The sequence below is a fragment of the Taudactylus pleione genome, unplaced genomic scaffold (genome assembly GCF_031769625.1).
Source record: "Taudactylus pleione unplaced genomic scaffold, aTauple2 ptg000019l, whole genome shotgun sequence".
NCBI lineage: Eukaryota > Metazoa > Chordata > Amphibia > Anura > Myobatrachidae > Taudactylus > Taudactylus pleione.
The window spans coordinates 15,267,646-15,285,315 of record NW_028284421.1 but is presented as its reverse complement, the minus strand read 5'-3'; the positions used below and the strand labels follow the sequence as shown (position 1 = coordinate 15,285,315).

The window sequence follows — 17,670 nt, the reverse complement described above, 5'->3', positions numbered from 1 at the left end:
GGAATATTGTTGCCATGAAGGTGGTGTACTTGGCCTCCAACAATGTTTAGGTAGGTGGTACATGTCACAGTAACATCCACATGAATGCCAGGACCCAAGGTTTCCCAGCAGAACATTGTCCAGAACATCACACTGCCTCCGCGGGCTTGCCTTTTCCCATATTTCATGCTGGTGCCATCTCTTCACCAGGTAAACAACGCATACAGTGAAAGAGCGAATGTGATTCATCAGACCAGGTCACCTCTTTCCATTGCCCGGTGGTCCAGTTCAGATGCTCACGTACCCATTGCAGGAGCTTTTGGCAGTGGACAGGGGTCAGCATGGGCACTCTGATCAGTCTGTGGCTACGGAGCCCAATATGTAGCTAGCTGCGATGCACTGTGTATTTGACACCTATTTATCATAGCCAGCATTAACTTGTTCAGCAATTTGTGCTACAGTAGCTCTTTTGCGTGATAGGACCAGACTGGCTCACCTTTGCGCTCCAAGCGCTTCAATGAGCCACGGGCGCCAATGACTCAGTCGTTGGTTCAATGGTTGTGAACCATCACTGTCTAGCCATCACAATTTTCCCCATTTTGCAGCTTCCAGCACATGAACTTCAAGAACTGACTGTACACTTTGCTGCCTAGTATATCCTACCGCATGACAGGTGCCATTGTAATAAGATAATCAATGTTATTCACTTCACCTGTCAGTGGTTTTATGTTTTGGTGTGTGTGTGTGTGTGTGTATATATATATATATATATATATATATATATATATATATATATATATATATATATATATATATATAATTCTCCCATATCCCAATATTTAAAAATACAGCATGACTGAGATAGTGAAACCTTTGCTTTTTGGTGGTTCAGTGTACACAAACTTTAAGGCACCAAATTATTAAAAATATAATATAAAATAACCTCCAGGCTGTGTGTATAAGGTTTATATGAAACAGAAATGAATTTCATGCATGTACACAAACTTTGTTTGAGCCACAAAATTATTAAAAATATTGTATAAAATTACCTGCAGGCTGTGTGTACAATGTGTATATAACACATACATGCATTCTGTGTTTACATTTGGGTCCCATTCCCAAGATATTTCATTATGTATACAAATATTCCAAAATACGGAATATTCAGATATCCAAAATACCCCTGGTCCCAAGCATTTTGGATATGGGAGACTCAACCTGTATATTTTATATTTGTAGTCCACACCTTTTATTTGGTTAGATTCAGCTAGCAGTCAAATGGTTGACTGCTGAATATATGGTAAGAAACTACTTTTGAGACGGAATAAAAATTGATTGCTTTAGTTGGTCAGATAATCATTCAGTTAGATGAAAAGTTCATGGGTGTGTGTGGCCAGAATATTTAATGTTTTAAGAAGCCTTCTCCATGGAAGTATCTGAAAATTACTGTATAATCTCAGAAAAGGTCAGTAACACTAATGCATTCTGATTTGGCTCAACAACTTTCAGATCTCACAAATCTTTTTAATAGATATTACCCACGGGTATACCCGCAAATATTAAGTATACCACTAATATAATATGGAGGGATCGCAGTAGATATCTCCAATATCTGCCAAAGTGCCTCCCATTGTCAACAGCAGAAGCAGCCACGATAAGTTTGTATGGGGGCTGCTATGCTGTCTGATTTACCAAGATCCGGTATGCTAAGCATCCGAGAGTTTGGCCCCAGCAGATTGCGCCATCTTTAGATGGTGTTTGCTGCTGTAACCTATGGACTAATTACCACAGAAATCGCAGAGAGAAGGTTCCGTAGAAACCCTTCCCAGCAATGACCGTGTGTGCGCAATACTGTTGCGGGTCCTTAAAATAATTAAATGATCGCATTAGTTAATGACTCTCAGATTGTTACAGATATTTTTATTGCAAATCAATTGGCTTTTAAAGTGAATTTCAATCTCATTCATTATTTCTTAAAGTTAAAAAGAGGACCCATTTTAGGTAATTTTTTTTCTTTTGTTGCACAATTGGCATCCATATGGAGTGTAAATATATTGGGCCGTATTCAATTAGTTTCGCACTCGTGATACTTTATCGTATGCCGGACTTTTCGCCTACATCGCGTGTTCTGTGTGTGGAAAAATATCGGGCGTGCTCCCGCTATTCGCCATATTCGATTAGGACTTGAAAATGGTTCCTGGCAAAACTGAAACAGTCAGTCCTGTCAAAAATTGGGAACTCAGCCTGACACCCCCCAAAAGAATCGCTTAACATTGGGGATCACTATAGATGCCCCCGATTAGCCCTAATTGAAGGTATATGGTGTACTTAAGTTGTGACAATTGCTGCCAATTAGCACATTAACACAAGTGGTAAGGAATAGCATTAAGCCGTAATAACTACTCCCAGCAAATTTGGGGTACTTGAAAATGTGGGCTAGCATATTTTTAAGTTGCTAAAGTGAAGTTTAAAATCTCGTAAAAAATCCACCTGCTGCAAGCACCTGCAATCAGAAAAACACCTGCCCCATACCTGGGGACCCCCCAGAAGTCATTTCGCTAGTTTTTAAGTTTGTCCCCCAACTTTGATCTTTTTCGCCCCCAAAATGAAAGTCCTTTTTTGGGGTGTTCTATAGTGTTTTTTTGACAGTTTATCTTTAGGGGACTGTCCCAAGGGTGCAGGGGGTTTCCTGAAATTTGCACCCCAAAACCGCAATTCTGCACTTTTTTCCCGCCTGCTATTTTTGCCTATTACATTGCATTGACTTTCCGCGTACACGAAAAGTCTTTGCAATTGAATACGGCGAAAGTTTCCACCTGCCAAAATGACGTCATCCGCAATACTTTTTCGCGGATTCTGACTTTTCTCTGCTAATTGAATATGGGCCATTGTCGGAATTTGAATGTCGGGACTTTGAACGTTTCTTGATTGTGTCCATGTCGATATAGTGACCTTTCGGTATTTTGATTTTCAGAATTTTGTCAATTTCTAGCTAATGACTTTCAGTATGTTGATTCTGTCAGTATTTAGTTCGTGTCAGAATTATAGTTACCAGGACTTAGACCTTCTCTGCCGGTAATTTGACTGCCGTTATTTTGACCTTCAGGATATCATACCCAACCCATTTTGGATCTGTGAAATAAATACGTTGCATACAAATGACTTCAATGAAAATATATTACATAGTGTAATTTTTCAGTGCATAGAAATCTTTTTACCTGTGTATATTAATATATGTATTACAATTTGCCTGTATACATCTGGTTGTAGTTGTCTTGTGTGAGTCGTTAATATATCATCTATTTATACATCAACTTCTGTAATTATAAAATAAAGGACTTTAAGAGTATAGATTTAATTATGATTACACTATAATTAAGGTAGTCAACAATATGATTGAAGGTAAAAAAATCTAAGTTACCAATAGGGTGGAACCTCTAGTACACCGCTCCCAATGAATAATCATGCACTTCGAGGGACTTAAATAGTATGATTTGGCCAATAAAGATGTCAGTTGTCAGGCGATTTTTCTCTAAAAAGCTCATAAATTGCTTAAATGATGTACCTCAAGTTGTTGTATTGATGGGAAAGTGATTTTTAAACTTGCAGATGGGAGCTAAATGCTTTTTTCCATCATTTTGCAAAATTCTATAAAAACACTGAAGATTCACTTTACGGGCATATTTCTGTACCCCCAAAATACTGCAAAAACTTTAATAATGGGCTAAAAAACACTTGTTGAATATAATTTTATTACCATTTTTAAAATATGTAAAACTTTATTATAGCCACTAACAACCTTCTAATACTGTCCTGCCATCTTACTTACCATATTTCTCGATCTGGGGGATAATCTTGACCATGCGGTGCAATGAGGGTTGACTACCTAGCACTCAATAGGTTACCTTTTTAGGCTTTATAAGCTGTACACCAACTCCCTCCTCAGTTTAGGGTGCTGAATAAGTAGGTTAGCACTAGTTTACATACTGTGTGGATGTGTGTGTGTGTGTGTGTGTGTGTATATGTATATAGCGTTCCCCCTAGGCTGTTTTAGCGGGGTGCGGCGCCCTGCCCTCTTTCTGGAAGGCAAAAAGCGCCCTGCCCTAACAGCCTGCGGGAACTGTCTTCACCCGCGGGTCGCAGTGTCCCGCGAGTGAAAAAATGTGCGGTGACCCGGTCACCGCCGGAGAATAGACGCCGGGCGCATGCGCCCGGCATCTATTCTCCCTGTCTGCAGGGTTTGGGGGCTGCCCGGCGTGTCCGTAAGTGCCGGGCACGCCCCCAAGAGTGACGAAAAGGGGACGCGTCTTATAGACACGCCCCCGTCTCGGACGCGTGCCTTCAGCGCGCACACGAACGTGCCCTCTCTAGCTCCGGCGCCCTGCCTCGCGCCGGAGCTAGAGTGAACACTGTGTGTGTGTGTATATATATATATATATATATATATATATATATATATATATATATAGCACTCCAAGAGACGGTGGCACTCAGGGATTTGTAATAACAACACACACGAAATAGCAGTCTTTTCTACATCAACGTTTCAATGCATAGGCATTTTCATTCATGATGAAAATGCCTATGCATTGAAACGTTGATGTAGAAAAGACTGCTATTTCGTGTGTGTTGTTATTACAAATCCCTGAGTGCCGCCGTCTCTTGGAGTGCTGTTGGTCCGTGCAGTGATACTGCACGGTTAGCGGAAGGCAACGGGGTGAGCTTACCTTCATTGTAGTGAGTGCCGGATTCACCATACTTTTATTTTTATTTATATATATATATATATATATATATATATATATATATATATATATATATATATATATATATATAATATTTTTTTTTTATTAGGGGTGTGCACCAGTTTTGGATCTGTATTTTTATTTTTTTTTTAAAAAGCATAAAAACAGCTAAAATCACAAAATTTGTGGGGTTTTCTGATCCTATGCTATTATTAACCTCAATGACCTTAATTTCCAGTCTTTTCTGAACACCTCACAATAGTGTTTTTATGTCCAAAAGGTTGCACCGAGGTAGCTGGATGACTATGCTAAGAGATACGAGTGGGCGGCACAAACACATGGCACATCTAGGAGTGACACTGCAGTGGCAGACAGGATGGCAGTTTGAAAAACTAGGCCCCAAACAGTACATAATGCAAAGAAAAAAAAGAGGTGCAAGATGGCATTGTCCTTGGGCCCACCCACCCTTATGTTGTATAAACAGGACATGCACACTTTAACAAACCAATCATTTCAGCGCCAGGGTCTGCCACACGACTGCGGCTGAAATGATTGGTTCGTTTGGGCCCACACAAAACAAGCTGGCAATTAATCCGTCCCTGCACAAACTGGCTCTACGGAGGCAAGATGTCGTCCTCATCCACCGATTCCTCACCCTCTTCAGTGTTGTGTACATCCTCATCCTCAGAGTATTAATTCGTCCCTGCTGGAATCCACCACCACAGGTCCCTCTGTACGTTCTGGAGGCTGGTCTCCCTGGAAGAGTTGATAATTCATTTTTATGAACATCATCTTCTCCACATTTTGTGGAAGCAACCTCCTACGCCCTTCGCTGGCAAGGTTCCCGGCTGCACTAAACACTCTTTCGGAGTACACACTGGAGGGGGGGCAACTCAGGTAAAATAGAGCCAGTTTGTACAGGGGCCTCCAAATTGCCTCTTTTTTCCTGCCAGTACAGGTACGGACTGTCTGACATGCCTACTTGGATGCTGTCACCGATGTAATCCTCCACCATTCTGTCAATGGTGACCGTATCATATGCAGTGACAGTAGACATGTCAGAAATTGTTGCCAGGTCCTTCAGTCCGGACCAGATGTCCAAACTTGGTCCTGCCTGCCCTGCATCACCGCCAGCGGGTTGCTTAGGATACCTGAGTTTTTTCCTGGCAGCCCCAGTTGCGGGAGAAAATGAAGAAGGAGCTGTTGACGTGTCACGTTCCACTTCAGCTGATAGTGTGTTCACCAGCAGGTCTTTGCACCTCTACAGGCTTGTGTCGGCCGGAAAGAGAGACACCACATAGGCTTTAAACCTAGGATCGAGCACGGTGGCCAAAATGTAGTGGTCTGATTTCAACAGATTGACCACCCTGGAATCCTGGCAAAGCGAATGAAGGGCTTCAGCCACAAGTCCCACATGCCGAGCGGAATCGCTCCATCTTAGCTCCTCCTTCACTTTCTCCAGCTGCTTCGGCAAAAGCCTGATGAGGGGAATGACCTGACTTAAGCTGGCAGTGTCTGAACTGACTTCACGTGTGGCAAGTTCGAAAGGGCTGGAGAACCTTGCACAACACGGAAATCATTCTCCACTGCGCTTGAGTCAGGTGCATACCCCCTCCTTTGCCTATGTCATAGGTGGATGTATAGGCTTGAATGGCCTTTTGCTGCTCCTCCATCCTCTGAAGCATATAGAGGGTTGAGTTCCACCGCGTCACAACCTCTTGCTTCAGGTGATGGCGCAGGTTCAAGAGTGTTTGCTGGCGCTCCAGTCTTCGGCACGCAGTCGCTGAATGGCGAAAGTGGCCAGAAATTTTTCGGGCCACCCAAAGCGTCTCCTGCACGCCCCTGTCGCTTTTCAGAAAATTCTGCACTACCAAGTTTATTGTGTGAGCAAAACATAGGACGTGCTGGAATTTGCCCAGATGTAATGCCCGCACAATATTGGTGGCGTTGTCAGATATCACAAATCCCCAGGAGAGTCTAAGTGGGGTAAGTCACTGGGCGATGATTTCCCTCAGTTTCTCTAAGAGGTTGTCGGCGGTGTGCCTCTTACTGAAACCGGTGATACACAGCGTAGCCTGCCTTGGAACGAGCTGGCGTTTCTGAGATGCTGCTACTGGTGACGCTGCTGCTGTTGCTGCGTAAGGTGATACATCTACCCAGTGGGCTGTCACAGTCATATAGTCCTTAGTCTGCCCTGTTCCACTTGTCCACATGTCCGTGGTTAAGTGGACATTGGGTACAACCACATTTTTCAGGACACTGAGGACACTTTTTCTGATGTTTCTGTACAGTCTCGGTATCGCCTGCCTAGTGAAGTGGAATCTAGATGGGATTTGGAACCGGGGACACACTACCTCCTTCAATTGTCTAAATCCCACTGCACTAATGGCGGATACCGGACGCACGTCTAACACCAACATAGCAGTCAAGGCCTCAGTTATACGTTTTGCTTCAGGATGACTGCTGTCGTACTTCATCCACCTCGCTAAGAACTGTTGGAGGGTCAATTGTTTAGTAAAAGTAGTGGTGTTCCTACTTCCTCTCTGGGATGATGAACGACTCCCAGCAGCGGCAGCAGTAGGCGTAGCAATGCAGGATCCTCCGGAGGAATCCCGGATAGGAGAGTCAGTCATACCAGTGACATGGCCTGCAGGACTACTTCCGATCTTGACTAAGGAGGAAATTGACGAGGAGGGAGTTGATGGTGTGGTTTGCAGGCGCTAGGATACAACGGGATTTAGGTGTCCCTGGACTGCTTACGGTCTTAGCCAAAGTTTCTGAACTTGACAGTAACTTATTATGAACGCGCTTTAGGTGCCGTATAAGGGAGGATGTTCCTAGGTGGTTAACGTCCCTACCCCTACTTATTTCACCTTTACATATGGTACATATGGCAAGACAGTTGTTGTCCGGATTTGGATAGAAATATTGCCAGACCAAAGAGGTGGAATGTTTGGTCTTCTGCCCAGGCATGACAGTGATGGGCTTTTTCATCCCACGGACAACAACTGTCTCCCTCGGAGCCTGATTTAAACAAACCACATCACCATCAGAATCCTCCTCGCCAACTTCCTCCTCAGCGCCAGCTACACCAGTATCCTCATCCTGTTGTACTTCAACAGTGACATCTTCAATTTGCATATCAGCAAGTGGACTGTGAGTGCTCCTTTCAGCACTTGCAGGGGGCGTGCAAATGGTGGAAAGAGCCACCTCTTCCCGTCCAGTGCTGGGAAGGTCAGGCATCGCAACCGCCACCACACTTGGACTTTCCTTGGGGATTTGTGATATCTTCTTAGAACGCACAGTTCTTCGCTGTGCTTTTGCCAGCTTAACTCGTTTGATTTTTTTTAGCGGGAGGAGGGCTTCCATCGTCATGTGAAGCTGAACCACTAGTCATGAACATAGGGAAAGATCTTAGCAGTTCCTTGCCACTCCGTGTCGTAAATGGCATATTGGCAAGTTTACGTTTCTCCTCAGATGACTTAAATGTGTTTTTCAAGGTCATTTTCCTGAACTTTGTCATTTGGGATTGTATGTGCCCTCTACTATGACATTGGGCATTGGCCTTGGCAGACGACGTTGATGGCATGTTATCATCTATGTCATGACTAGTGGCAGCAGCTTCAGCACTAGGAGGAAGTGGTTCTTGATCTTTCCCTATTTTATTTTTATCGGAGAAAGTTTGGTCCTCCATTTATGTTATATTGATATATAAGTGCGGCTAAGGCGCACACAAACACAGAAAATAATTTTTTATTTTTGTTGGAGACTACTGCACTTTGTGGGTTACACCACCCTTTAAGAAATGAGCCAGCCAGCTCTTTACTTATGGGACACAGGCGCACGCTTGGCGCTGCTCCTTTATTGATTCACGTGCAGCTACAGTGCACACAATTCACAAAGACAGAAAAAAAAGAATTTTTTATTTTTTGTGGTGCGCACTTTGAGGGTTACACCACCCTTTAACACACAGACGGACACTTGGCGCTACTGCTTTGAGGATGCACGTACAGTGCAGACAATTCACAAACACAGAAAAAAAAAAATTATTTTGTTTGGACTGCATTTTGGGAGTTACACCACCCTTTAACAGACGAGCCAGCCGGCCCTTTACTTATGACACAGGCGCACGCTTGGCGCTACTTTGTTGATGCACATGCGGCTACTGCGCACACAATTCACAAACACAGAAAAAAAAATATTTTTTTGCACTTGGGGGGAGCACCCCTGATGGACAGAGAACCCCCTGGACAACACTACAGCACCCCTTTAGGACAGGGACACTGCACAGGACTTTGGAGTGGACACAGCCCCTATGGACAACTGACTGCACAACACAGTCCAGCCAGCCCCTATGGACTTTGGAGGAGTGGACACAGCCCCTATGGACAACAGCAGCACTACACTACACAGCACCGCACTACACAGCCCAGCCAGCCCTAACTCCCACCCTCCCTCTTCACTGTCCACAGCCGAGTGAGAAAATGGCGCCAACGCGGGTACCTTTTATATAGGATCCAAAACCCACGAGACCCAGAAGGCGGGATGATGACATTTTGCCTCGATTTCAGATCCGAGTCAGGCAGGAAAAGTCTAGCCTGACTCGGATCGGGGGGGTTCGGATTTCAGAAATCCGAGCCCGCTCACCCCTAAAATATAAATAAATTATATACCGCACCCACTTCAAAAATAGTGCCAGGTCAGATGTTAGACATGTGGTTATAATCTCCAAAAATAGAGACAGAAAGAAAGGGGTACAGCATTGCCTACAGATATGCTCAGGCGCACGGTTCTCTGTCTGACGCTAAATATCACTCATTTACAATTGAGCTGTTTATTGATGTTTTTTTCTGGCTTTTTTTAAAAGGCACATTAAAGCTGCTTAACTTTTTTGCATATTATGATGGAGTGCTGGTCTGTCTCTATTTTTAGAGAATATAAACTGTGTGTATATGTATATTCGGCCGTAACTGCAGCCCTCTGGGACTTTCGGAAGCATTGGTAACGTGGAAGGGGAGGGCCGAGGTTTGCAGGGGCCGTTTCTGTAGGCAGATAGTTTCCTTTTGGAGGTGGCAGAATGGCAGGGCCTGCATGCTGAGCCATGAGTGCCGGAGAGCGCACTGCAGCAGGAAGGTAGGTCCGCACATGTGAAGGTACCTGTTAAGTGGCTGCAGGCGTTGGCAGCCTGCTAAACAGGACCTGTCAAAGTGCGCATGGCCGACAGCAGAGGGTCAATAGCAAGCTGGCGCTAGCAGTGAAAGACTCCAAGTTGGGCATACAGAGAGCAGCACTGGAAGAGCAGGTGCTCACGTGCTCTGTTAAACACAGCTGTCAGCAATTACAAAGGACTTTGGTTGTTAGCAGGAAGTGTATCCAGACCAGACCTCTCAGGCCTCCTCTCTCACCATAAGAGAGTTCCTACATTTTAACCAAACTGCGAACGCACTGTGGCAAGGCAGATCATCAGACAGCTTGGAGGAGTTACAGTACTGTAAAGCTGCATAAACACGGTACAATCTGTACCACCAACGACTTGAAAGATATATTTCAAAGAGATCTTTCGGTGAAGTCATCCTGCCATATCTCTGAACAGGCAAAGTTGACAATATCATGCAAATTGGCCTGCATGTATGGACGATCATAGATATCGTTATCGTTCATGCGGGAACGCGCATCGTTGGTTTTTCACTGCATAAAAATGGACGTTATCGTTCATAGATATCGTACCATGTGTACGCACCTTTACAGTCCAGCACCTGAGCAGAGGATCTACTGATCACTGCTGTGAAACACTTGTCAGGGACTCCTCGTGGCTGGAAGCCTGGGATAAGTATTTGACAAACTTTATTTTTTTCTTTTCAGATATTTATGTATTTTCTCTTTATGTATGCTGTGTAAAGCTACTGGAGAATGGAAATTTGGTTTGCATTTTTTTGCACATGTTGCAATACTAAATTACTTGCATGCTTGTTGTGCAAGCAAAGATATGGCGAGCTGCTTCAGGTTGTAAAGGGCCCTGCTATTGCCCCATTCTATAGCGAACTGTTATGCAAACAGTCTAATTTTTGTGCGACTAAGATGGACCAGGCCAGGAACTTGGGGGTCCTCAGAAAACCCTTCTTGGACACTACAATGGAGAGGATTTTGTGAGTGATATTTTCTTCACTCAAGAAATTGTATTAAGCTGTTGCTTATATTTCTTTGAATCAGCTAATGTCTAGTGTGTACCATCTTCATTAGCGATGGGACCTGGGAGGGGCAACGGGGCCATGCTGCATTAGGCAGCATGACTCCCACTGACTCTATCGCCCGTCAGACCTGCATGCATTTAGAAGTGGAGATGTTGCCCATAGCAACCAATCAGTTTATCACTATTCTCTTCTAGAAGAAGCTAGTTAACTGTTAAGTAGAATCTAATTGGTTGCTCTGGGCAACATCTCTACTTCTAAATACTCACTTTAGTAAATTTACCCCTATGAGTAAAGCCAGAAAGAAGGTATCTTCAGACACTTATCGTAGAGTCTGGAGGCATTATATGGCATATTGTTATATGGAGGAGCTTATTCCTCTTTATCTATGCTAAGAGTTCTTTCCTTTCTTCATGTATGCCTCAAGTTGGCATTCAGGTGTATTACATATACAACCACAATATAGGCATCCCATAGAACCTTGGGACATAATCTTGTGCTGTCAGCACTTCAGTTACAACCCTTTGAACCTGTGCAAGAGATAGACCTCAAGTGGGTAACTTGAAAGTAATTTTTTCTTATATCCTTTCATCAGCTTAAGAATTAGGAGCCTTATCTTATAGGCCTCCACTGCTTTAGAGAGATATTATGTATACTACCTTTTTAATCTAAAATGGTGCCGAAGTTTCATCTTAATTAGAAACTTGTATTGCCATCTTTAGCTAAATCAAACAAAACTGATCAGGGTCACCTATCTCTATTAGACAATTGTAAAAATGCTAAGTTTATCTGGAGAGGACAACCAGTATAAGAAAACTGATAGTGTTATTTATAATGCTAAGAAAAGAAATGGGCAGCATCCAAACAGACTAGGGCCACAATTCAGCAGGCGTATGAAGGAGCTGAATGATTTATCCCAGCTAGGATCTAAGATCATTCCTCTTGCTACATGCAGTAGCGCACGCAGGGGGGGTTTCTGAGTACCCAGAAACCGCCCCTGACGGACCAAATCATTTTTTTTTAGAGACGGAGACAGCACTGTCTCCGTCTCTGCACTGACTGCGGGCTCAATGGAGCTGCCGCGGATCCACAAACAGAGCTCTGGTTGGCAGAGCTCTCTGTAAAGGATACAGGATACACGTGCAGCGGGCGCTGGGCAGGTAGCGCTGTTGTGTGTCACTGTCCGTCCCTGCTGTGCTGTGACTGGCCAGCTGTGAGGGGGCGTGTTGGTGCGGCAGCAGTAGGGGGTGGAGCAGCCGCTTATCTCCCAGTGTTTTCAGTCATGCTGTGTGGGTGGTCAGGTGCCGTAAAGGCCATCTTCAACGCTGTGGTCGTCGTCCTGGTGCAGCTGCTCTGGGCCTGGCTCAGATCCAAGTCCCTGGTCTTCAGGAGGAGATCGCCGGGAAGGAGCTGTTACGCATGCCAAGCAGCAGGAACTCCACTCACATGGACTCCGGCGGTGACCCGCCTCCTCCCCCCCTCTCCTCAGTCCTCGGTAAGTATAATGATGTTTGTGTGTGTGTGTGTGTATATGTGTTTGCTGTGCATAAGTATGCATGTGTGTGTGTGTTTATATGTGCTGTGTGTATTTATGTATGAATGTATGCTGTGTGTAACTGTATATATGTATATGTATATATGTGTGCAAGTATTCTTGTATGCGTATGTATGCATGTATTTATGCATGTATGCTGTGTGTAAGTATACTTATGAGTTATGTGTGTGTATGAATTGCTATGTATATATGTATGTATGTATATGTGTGTATGTATGTATATATATATATATATATATGTATATATGTGTATATATATATATATATATATATATATATATAATGTGTGTGTGGAAACCCCCCCCCCCCCCCCTTAAAAATCCCTCGTTTGCCACTGACATGGTCACTGGTTCATACATTCACCAGATTTTATAGACTTCATGACTTTGCATCCAGGAATGCTTCCTTTGGACAAGAAGTATTGAGTTCAGCCACGGCTGAGCATACCTTAAGGGGCAGTTTTTGTAAATTCTAATGGGCAAGAGTGTCCCCAATGAGGAGGATTTTGGTACTTACCGTTGATTCTCTTTTCTCTGAGTCCACATCACAGCATGTAAGCAGCAGCCCACCGTGCACTTTTTGCCCCTAACCTGCCCATCCGGCATCTTGCTAACTGTTTGGCTGTCAGAGTAGGAGAGTGGGAGTCTGTAATGCTTGCCTTCAATGCAGGGTGGGCCAGGGTTGAGGTGGAAGGGTGGCTTCAACAGGGTGAGTCGACTAGGAGGAGGTGGTCGGCATCTCCTTCTGACGGGCAGCTCCAAGCAGCGAGCTGCACTGTGACGCGGCCAGTAAGTTGCGCTGCACCACTGCTAAGAGTGCAGCGTGACTTTTGGTCGTGTCACGGTGCTGGACAGCAGGGACATTTTGCTGGGCAAACCACCTGGGGAGAACACTGCCCTGGTAGTGTGTGTTACCTTACATTTTCAGATCTGACCATGAAATCTGTTAATTCATATGAAAAATTTCAGTGTCTAACTGCCGCCTATTTTTTCAGGGATCATTAAATACATACCGGTTTTGTGATAATGTCTGGACCTTTGTTCTCAATGATGTGGAGTTCAGAGAGGTGACCGATTTGGTGAAGGTGGATAAAGTAAAAATTGTAGCTTGCGACGGAAAAAGTAAGATCCTTTACTAGTTTTTAGATGTGAATGCACCATGTTTACATTTTAAAACTGAAATTATTTCTGAATAGCGTTGTGCACTTTTTTTATTTTATGTTGAGGATCACTTCAAATGCTGCATACAAAATGACATTGCAGTGTGTTTTTTTGCAAATCCAAAGAAACATTTATATATACACTAAAGTTACAATTTTTATATGTGGAGGGAAAGTAGTTGAATTTATTACCTGGATTTCATCATTGTCTTTAATTACAAAAAAAATGAATATAATTCTGCTTCAATGTACCAATCTGGTACCCTTCTCTGCCAATTCTGTATCTACCATGGGCAGTGATCTAAATCCGCTTTGTGCCAATGGGTCATGCATACTTTAAGAACAGCCACCATAACCACAGCCAGAAGGTGCAGGGATCATATAAAGCTTCCAGTCAGAATGTCGACAATCATAATGTCGACATGTACAGACTGACACCGACATACTGTCATTATTTTTCAAATGTTATGAATGTCAACAGTCATAATATTAACATGCAGTTATGGTTAGGCTACAGTCCGGATTAGTTTTAGGCCGAAATAGCAGTGTCAGCATTGTTACTGTAGACATTCACAATGTCAACATTATGTCAATATGTTAATTTTTGACATCCTGAACATGTCAACATATACAACACCCACTGGGCCTAGAATATTTTTTGTTTGGTTTCGGGTACCAAACTGCACTTATACAATGCTAGCGTTCCCGCTAGGCTGTTTTAGCAGGGTGCGGCACCCTGCCCTCCATCTGGAGGGCAAAAAGCACCCTGCCCTCACAGGCTGCGGGTGCAGTCTTCACCCGCCGGACGCAGTGTCCCGTGGGTGGAGAAATGTGCGGTGACCCGGTCACCGCCGGAGAATAGACGCCGGACGCATGAGCCCGGCATCTATTCTCCCTGTTTGCAGCGCTTGGGGGCTGCCCGGCATGTCCGTAAGTGCCGGGCACGCCCCCAAGTATGATGAAAAAGGGGATGCGTCTTATAGACACGCCCCCTTTTATGGCCACGCCCCCTTTTCGCCCGCTCACACAAAGTTGCCCTCTCTAGCTCCGGCACCCTGCCTGCTGCCGGAGCTAGAGTGAACACTACAATGCCGTGGCTCCAGATTGTTGCTGTATCGCAGGGGTCAGGGAACTTTTTTACCTTTTACCCCAAAATATATTTAGATACGCTGATGTTACCCCCTTGATTTGAAAGGAAGGAAATCGTATAGTAGTGCCCCCATATAATGTCCCCGGTAGTAGTGCCCCCATAGTATGCCCCTGTGGTAGTGCCCCCATATAATGCCCCTGTAGTAGTGCCCCCCATATAATGCCCCTGTAGTAGTGCCCCCCATATAATGCCCCTGTAGTAGTGCCCCCCATATAATGCCCCTGTAGTAATGCCCCCCATATAATGCCCCTGTAGTAATGCCCCCCATATAATGCCCCTGTAGTAGTGCCCCCCATATAATGCCCCTGTAGTAGTGCCCCCCATATAATGCCCCTGTAGTAGTGCCCCCCATATAATGCCCCTGTAGTAGTGCCCCCCATATAATGCCCCTGTAGTAGTGCCCCCCATATAATGCCCCTGTAGTAGTGCGCCCCATATAATGCCCCTGTAGTAGTGCCCACATAGTTGTGCCCCTGTAGTAGTGCCCCCCATATAATGCCCCTGTAGTAGTGCCCCCCATATAATGCCCCCCATATAATGCCCCTGTGCGCCCCATATAATGCCCCGGTAGTAGTGCCCCCGTAGTAGTGCCCGCATAGTTGTGCCCCATATAATGCCCCTGTAGTAGTGCCCCCCATATAATGCCCCTGTAGTAGTGCCCGCATAGTTGTGCCCCATATAATGCCCCTGTAGTAGTGCCCCCCATATAATGCCCCTGTAGTAGTGCCCCCATATAGTGCCGCTTGTACAAAAAAACACTTACCTTAATCCCCGCTCCTGCACCCGCCGCCGTTCTGTCCGCCCGGCTGCTCCTCGGAACTATGGGAGAGACGTCATGACGTTTCTCCTATAGTACTCATGGAGAGAGTCGGAAGCTGTCGTTCAGAGGAGAACTCCAGCCTCCATATTATAGAATGATTCATATGCATGCCCGGCTGTCCGTCCATTACCCTCCAGGAATTTCATTTTTACCCCATGTGGGGTAATTTATCCCTGTTCCCTGACCACTGCTGTATCGTATCATGAAGTCCCAGTGATTCTGGTACTTCACATCATGAGGTCTGGACCATTGCTTGGGATAGCTAAGTTAGGTATATCTCCCGCCCCCTCATGTAAGGCATTACTTTTAAATCCATGCTGACTTGGATCTAATAATAGCTGCTTGTAGTTTCTAATAGATCTAGTTTGGGCCTATTAATAATTAAGAAAAGGGGCATACTCAGTTGGAGTCTTATAGATCATCTGTGGTTTAAAAGTTTGAAATAATTATTAACTCATACAGTGTCAAAGTTCACATTAAGGCTGGTATCCTATTAGCCACGTAACGTTTTCTCTAATAAAAAAACTGGCTCGTAACACGATTTTTCCCCTATGATCATTATCGGGCTATCCAATTAGTGTCTTTTTTTTTTTTTTTTTCCTTTATTTTTCAGCACGCAAAATGACCTGTGTTCTTCCGAAAACACACATGGACTTTGAAACATTTTTTGCGATCGCGGCAACGAAAACAAGGCTAATTTTGATTTGTTTTATTTGTACTGCCTGAGGCAGGTGAAACACAATCCCTGTTAGGTGCCTTCTTTCGGGGCTAATTGGATAGCCCCCGCCAGATCAATTAGCTTTGTCAAATTACCACGGCTAATAAAATACTGGTCATAGTTGGATGCAATCCATGTTGTTTTTTCTGGGATTGCTGTGAATGTGGAAAAGTATAACATTTTCTTTACAATGCTGCCATCTTCTGGGGGTCGTTAGTGCCCTACAATATTTTTGGGTGAGAACTTTTAAAAAGTGATTCCTGGTGAAAGCAATGCCTTGCAAAATTGTGAAAATGGGCCTGGTCATAGAGGTATTAAAACCACTTTGTAGATGTAGAACTCTGACGCACAAAACGTATGCAGAATGCTTACTGTTTCTCGCAGTTCACACTAAATTAATCTTAATGTGCTTTCCTTATATTTCCAAAGATTTTATATTGTAACTAGAATATATTGTTGCTTATAATATGTAAAAATACTATAATGAATCTAATGTTCTGTTTTCTCAGATACTGCTTCAAACACTGCAGAGTGAGCAACCCAAGATCTTACTTACAGTGGTTTCTGTTGGTCTGCTACCTTTCCCATGAAACCATAGACAAGACTGTTTATTTAAATCAGAGATCATGCCCAGAGGAGCTATACACTTCAAAATTCATACAGGATTGCAAGATTTTGGTAGTCTTACTCCCTTTCCTAGTACACACAGGTCACTATCAAAACTTTTTTTTTTAATTCAAATGTGAAGTTGCCTCTCTCTTGTGTGTGTGTTTCATTTTTTTTTTTTCCCTTGGATATGTCTAATAAACTTTTATTTAATAAATGTGTGCTGAAAAAGAGAACTGTTTTTATTAATTTTAGAGCACTTTGTGGCTGCCAAAGGTTGGTAGTTTCAATTTACACAGAAGTTAGCAGTGTGTAACATAGCCTTTGAACTTGCACAATAATCTCATTATTTTATGTGGAGTAAGACGATGTGTACTTGTGCACATCTTATTGATGTTGATATGACCCAACTTTCAGGTCATCTTAATCTCCATCCGTCCAGTGACTGCTGAAGTGTGCCCTGTCATTCATCCCATCTTTAAAGCAGGGCTTGTGTTTATACATATATTGGCTCATGCAGAGCTGCAAAAGTTGCTTTTCAGAACGGCAAAGTAACACATGAATTTTAGGTAAAAGCCTTCCCTTTTGGCATAAATTATGTTCAACTCCATGTGAGCCCATATTCTGTATGAAAGATATCATGCCTTTTCCCCACACACCGTGGGCCGGATTTAATTTCCGCGGTTAATTACCGTGCCGGGAATAGGGCAATTAAATCCTGAGACTATTCAATTACAAGCCCCTTTTTCC

General features: G+C 43.9%; 1 protein-coding gene across 1 annotated transcript in view; it reads left to right on the top strand.

Moving 5' to 3' along the window:
- Positions 1-16,960, top strand: part of GTF2A2 (general transcription factor IIA subunit 2) — a 39,431-nt gene extending 22,471 nt beyond the window's left edge. Inside the window, exons 3-4 of the mRNA XM_088445579.1 lie at positions 13,462-13,588; positions 16,824-16,960. Coding sequence (XP_088301705.1) covers positions 13,462-13,588; positions 16,824-16,849 — 153 coding nt within the window. The 3' untranslated portion in view covers positions 16,850-16,960. The remainder of the gene's footprint in view (positions 1-13,461; positions 13,589-16,823) is intronic.
- The last annotated feature ends 710 nt before the right edge of the window (positions 16,961-17,670 follow it).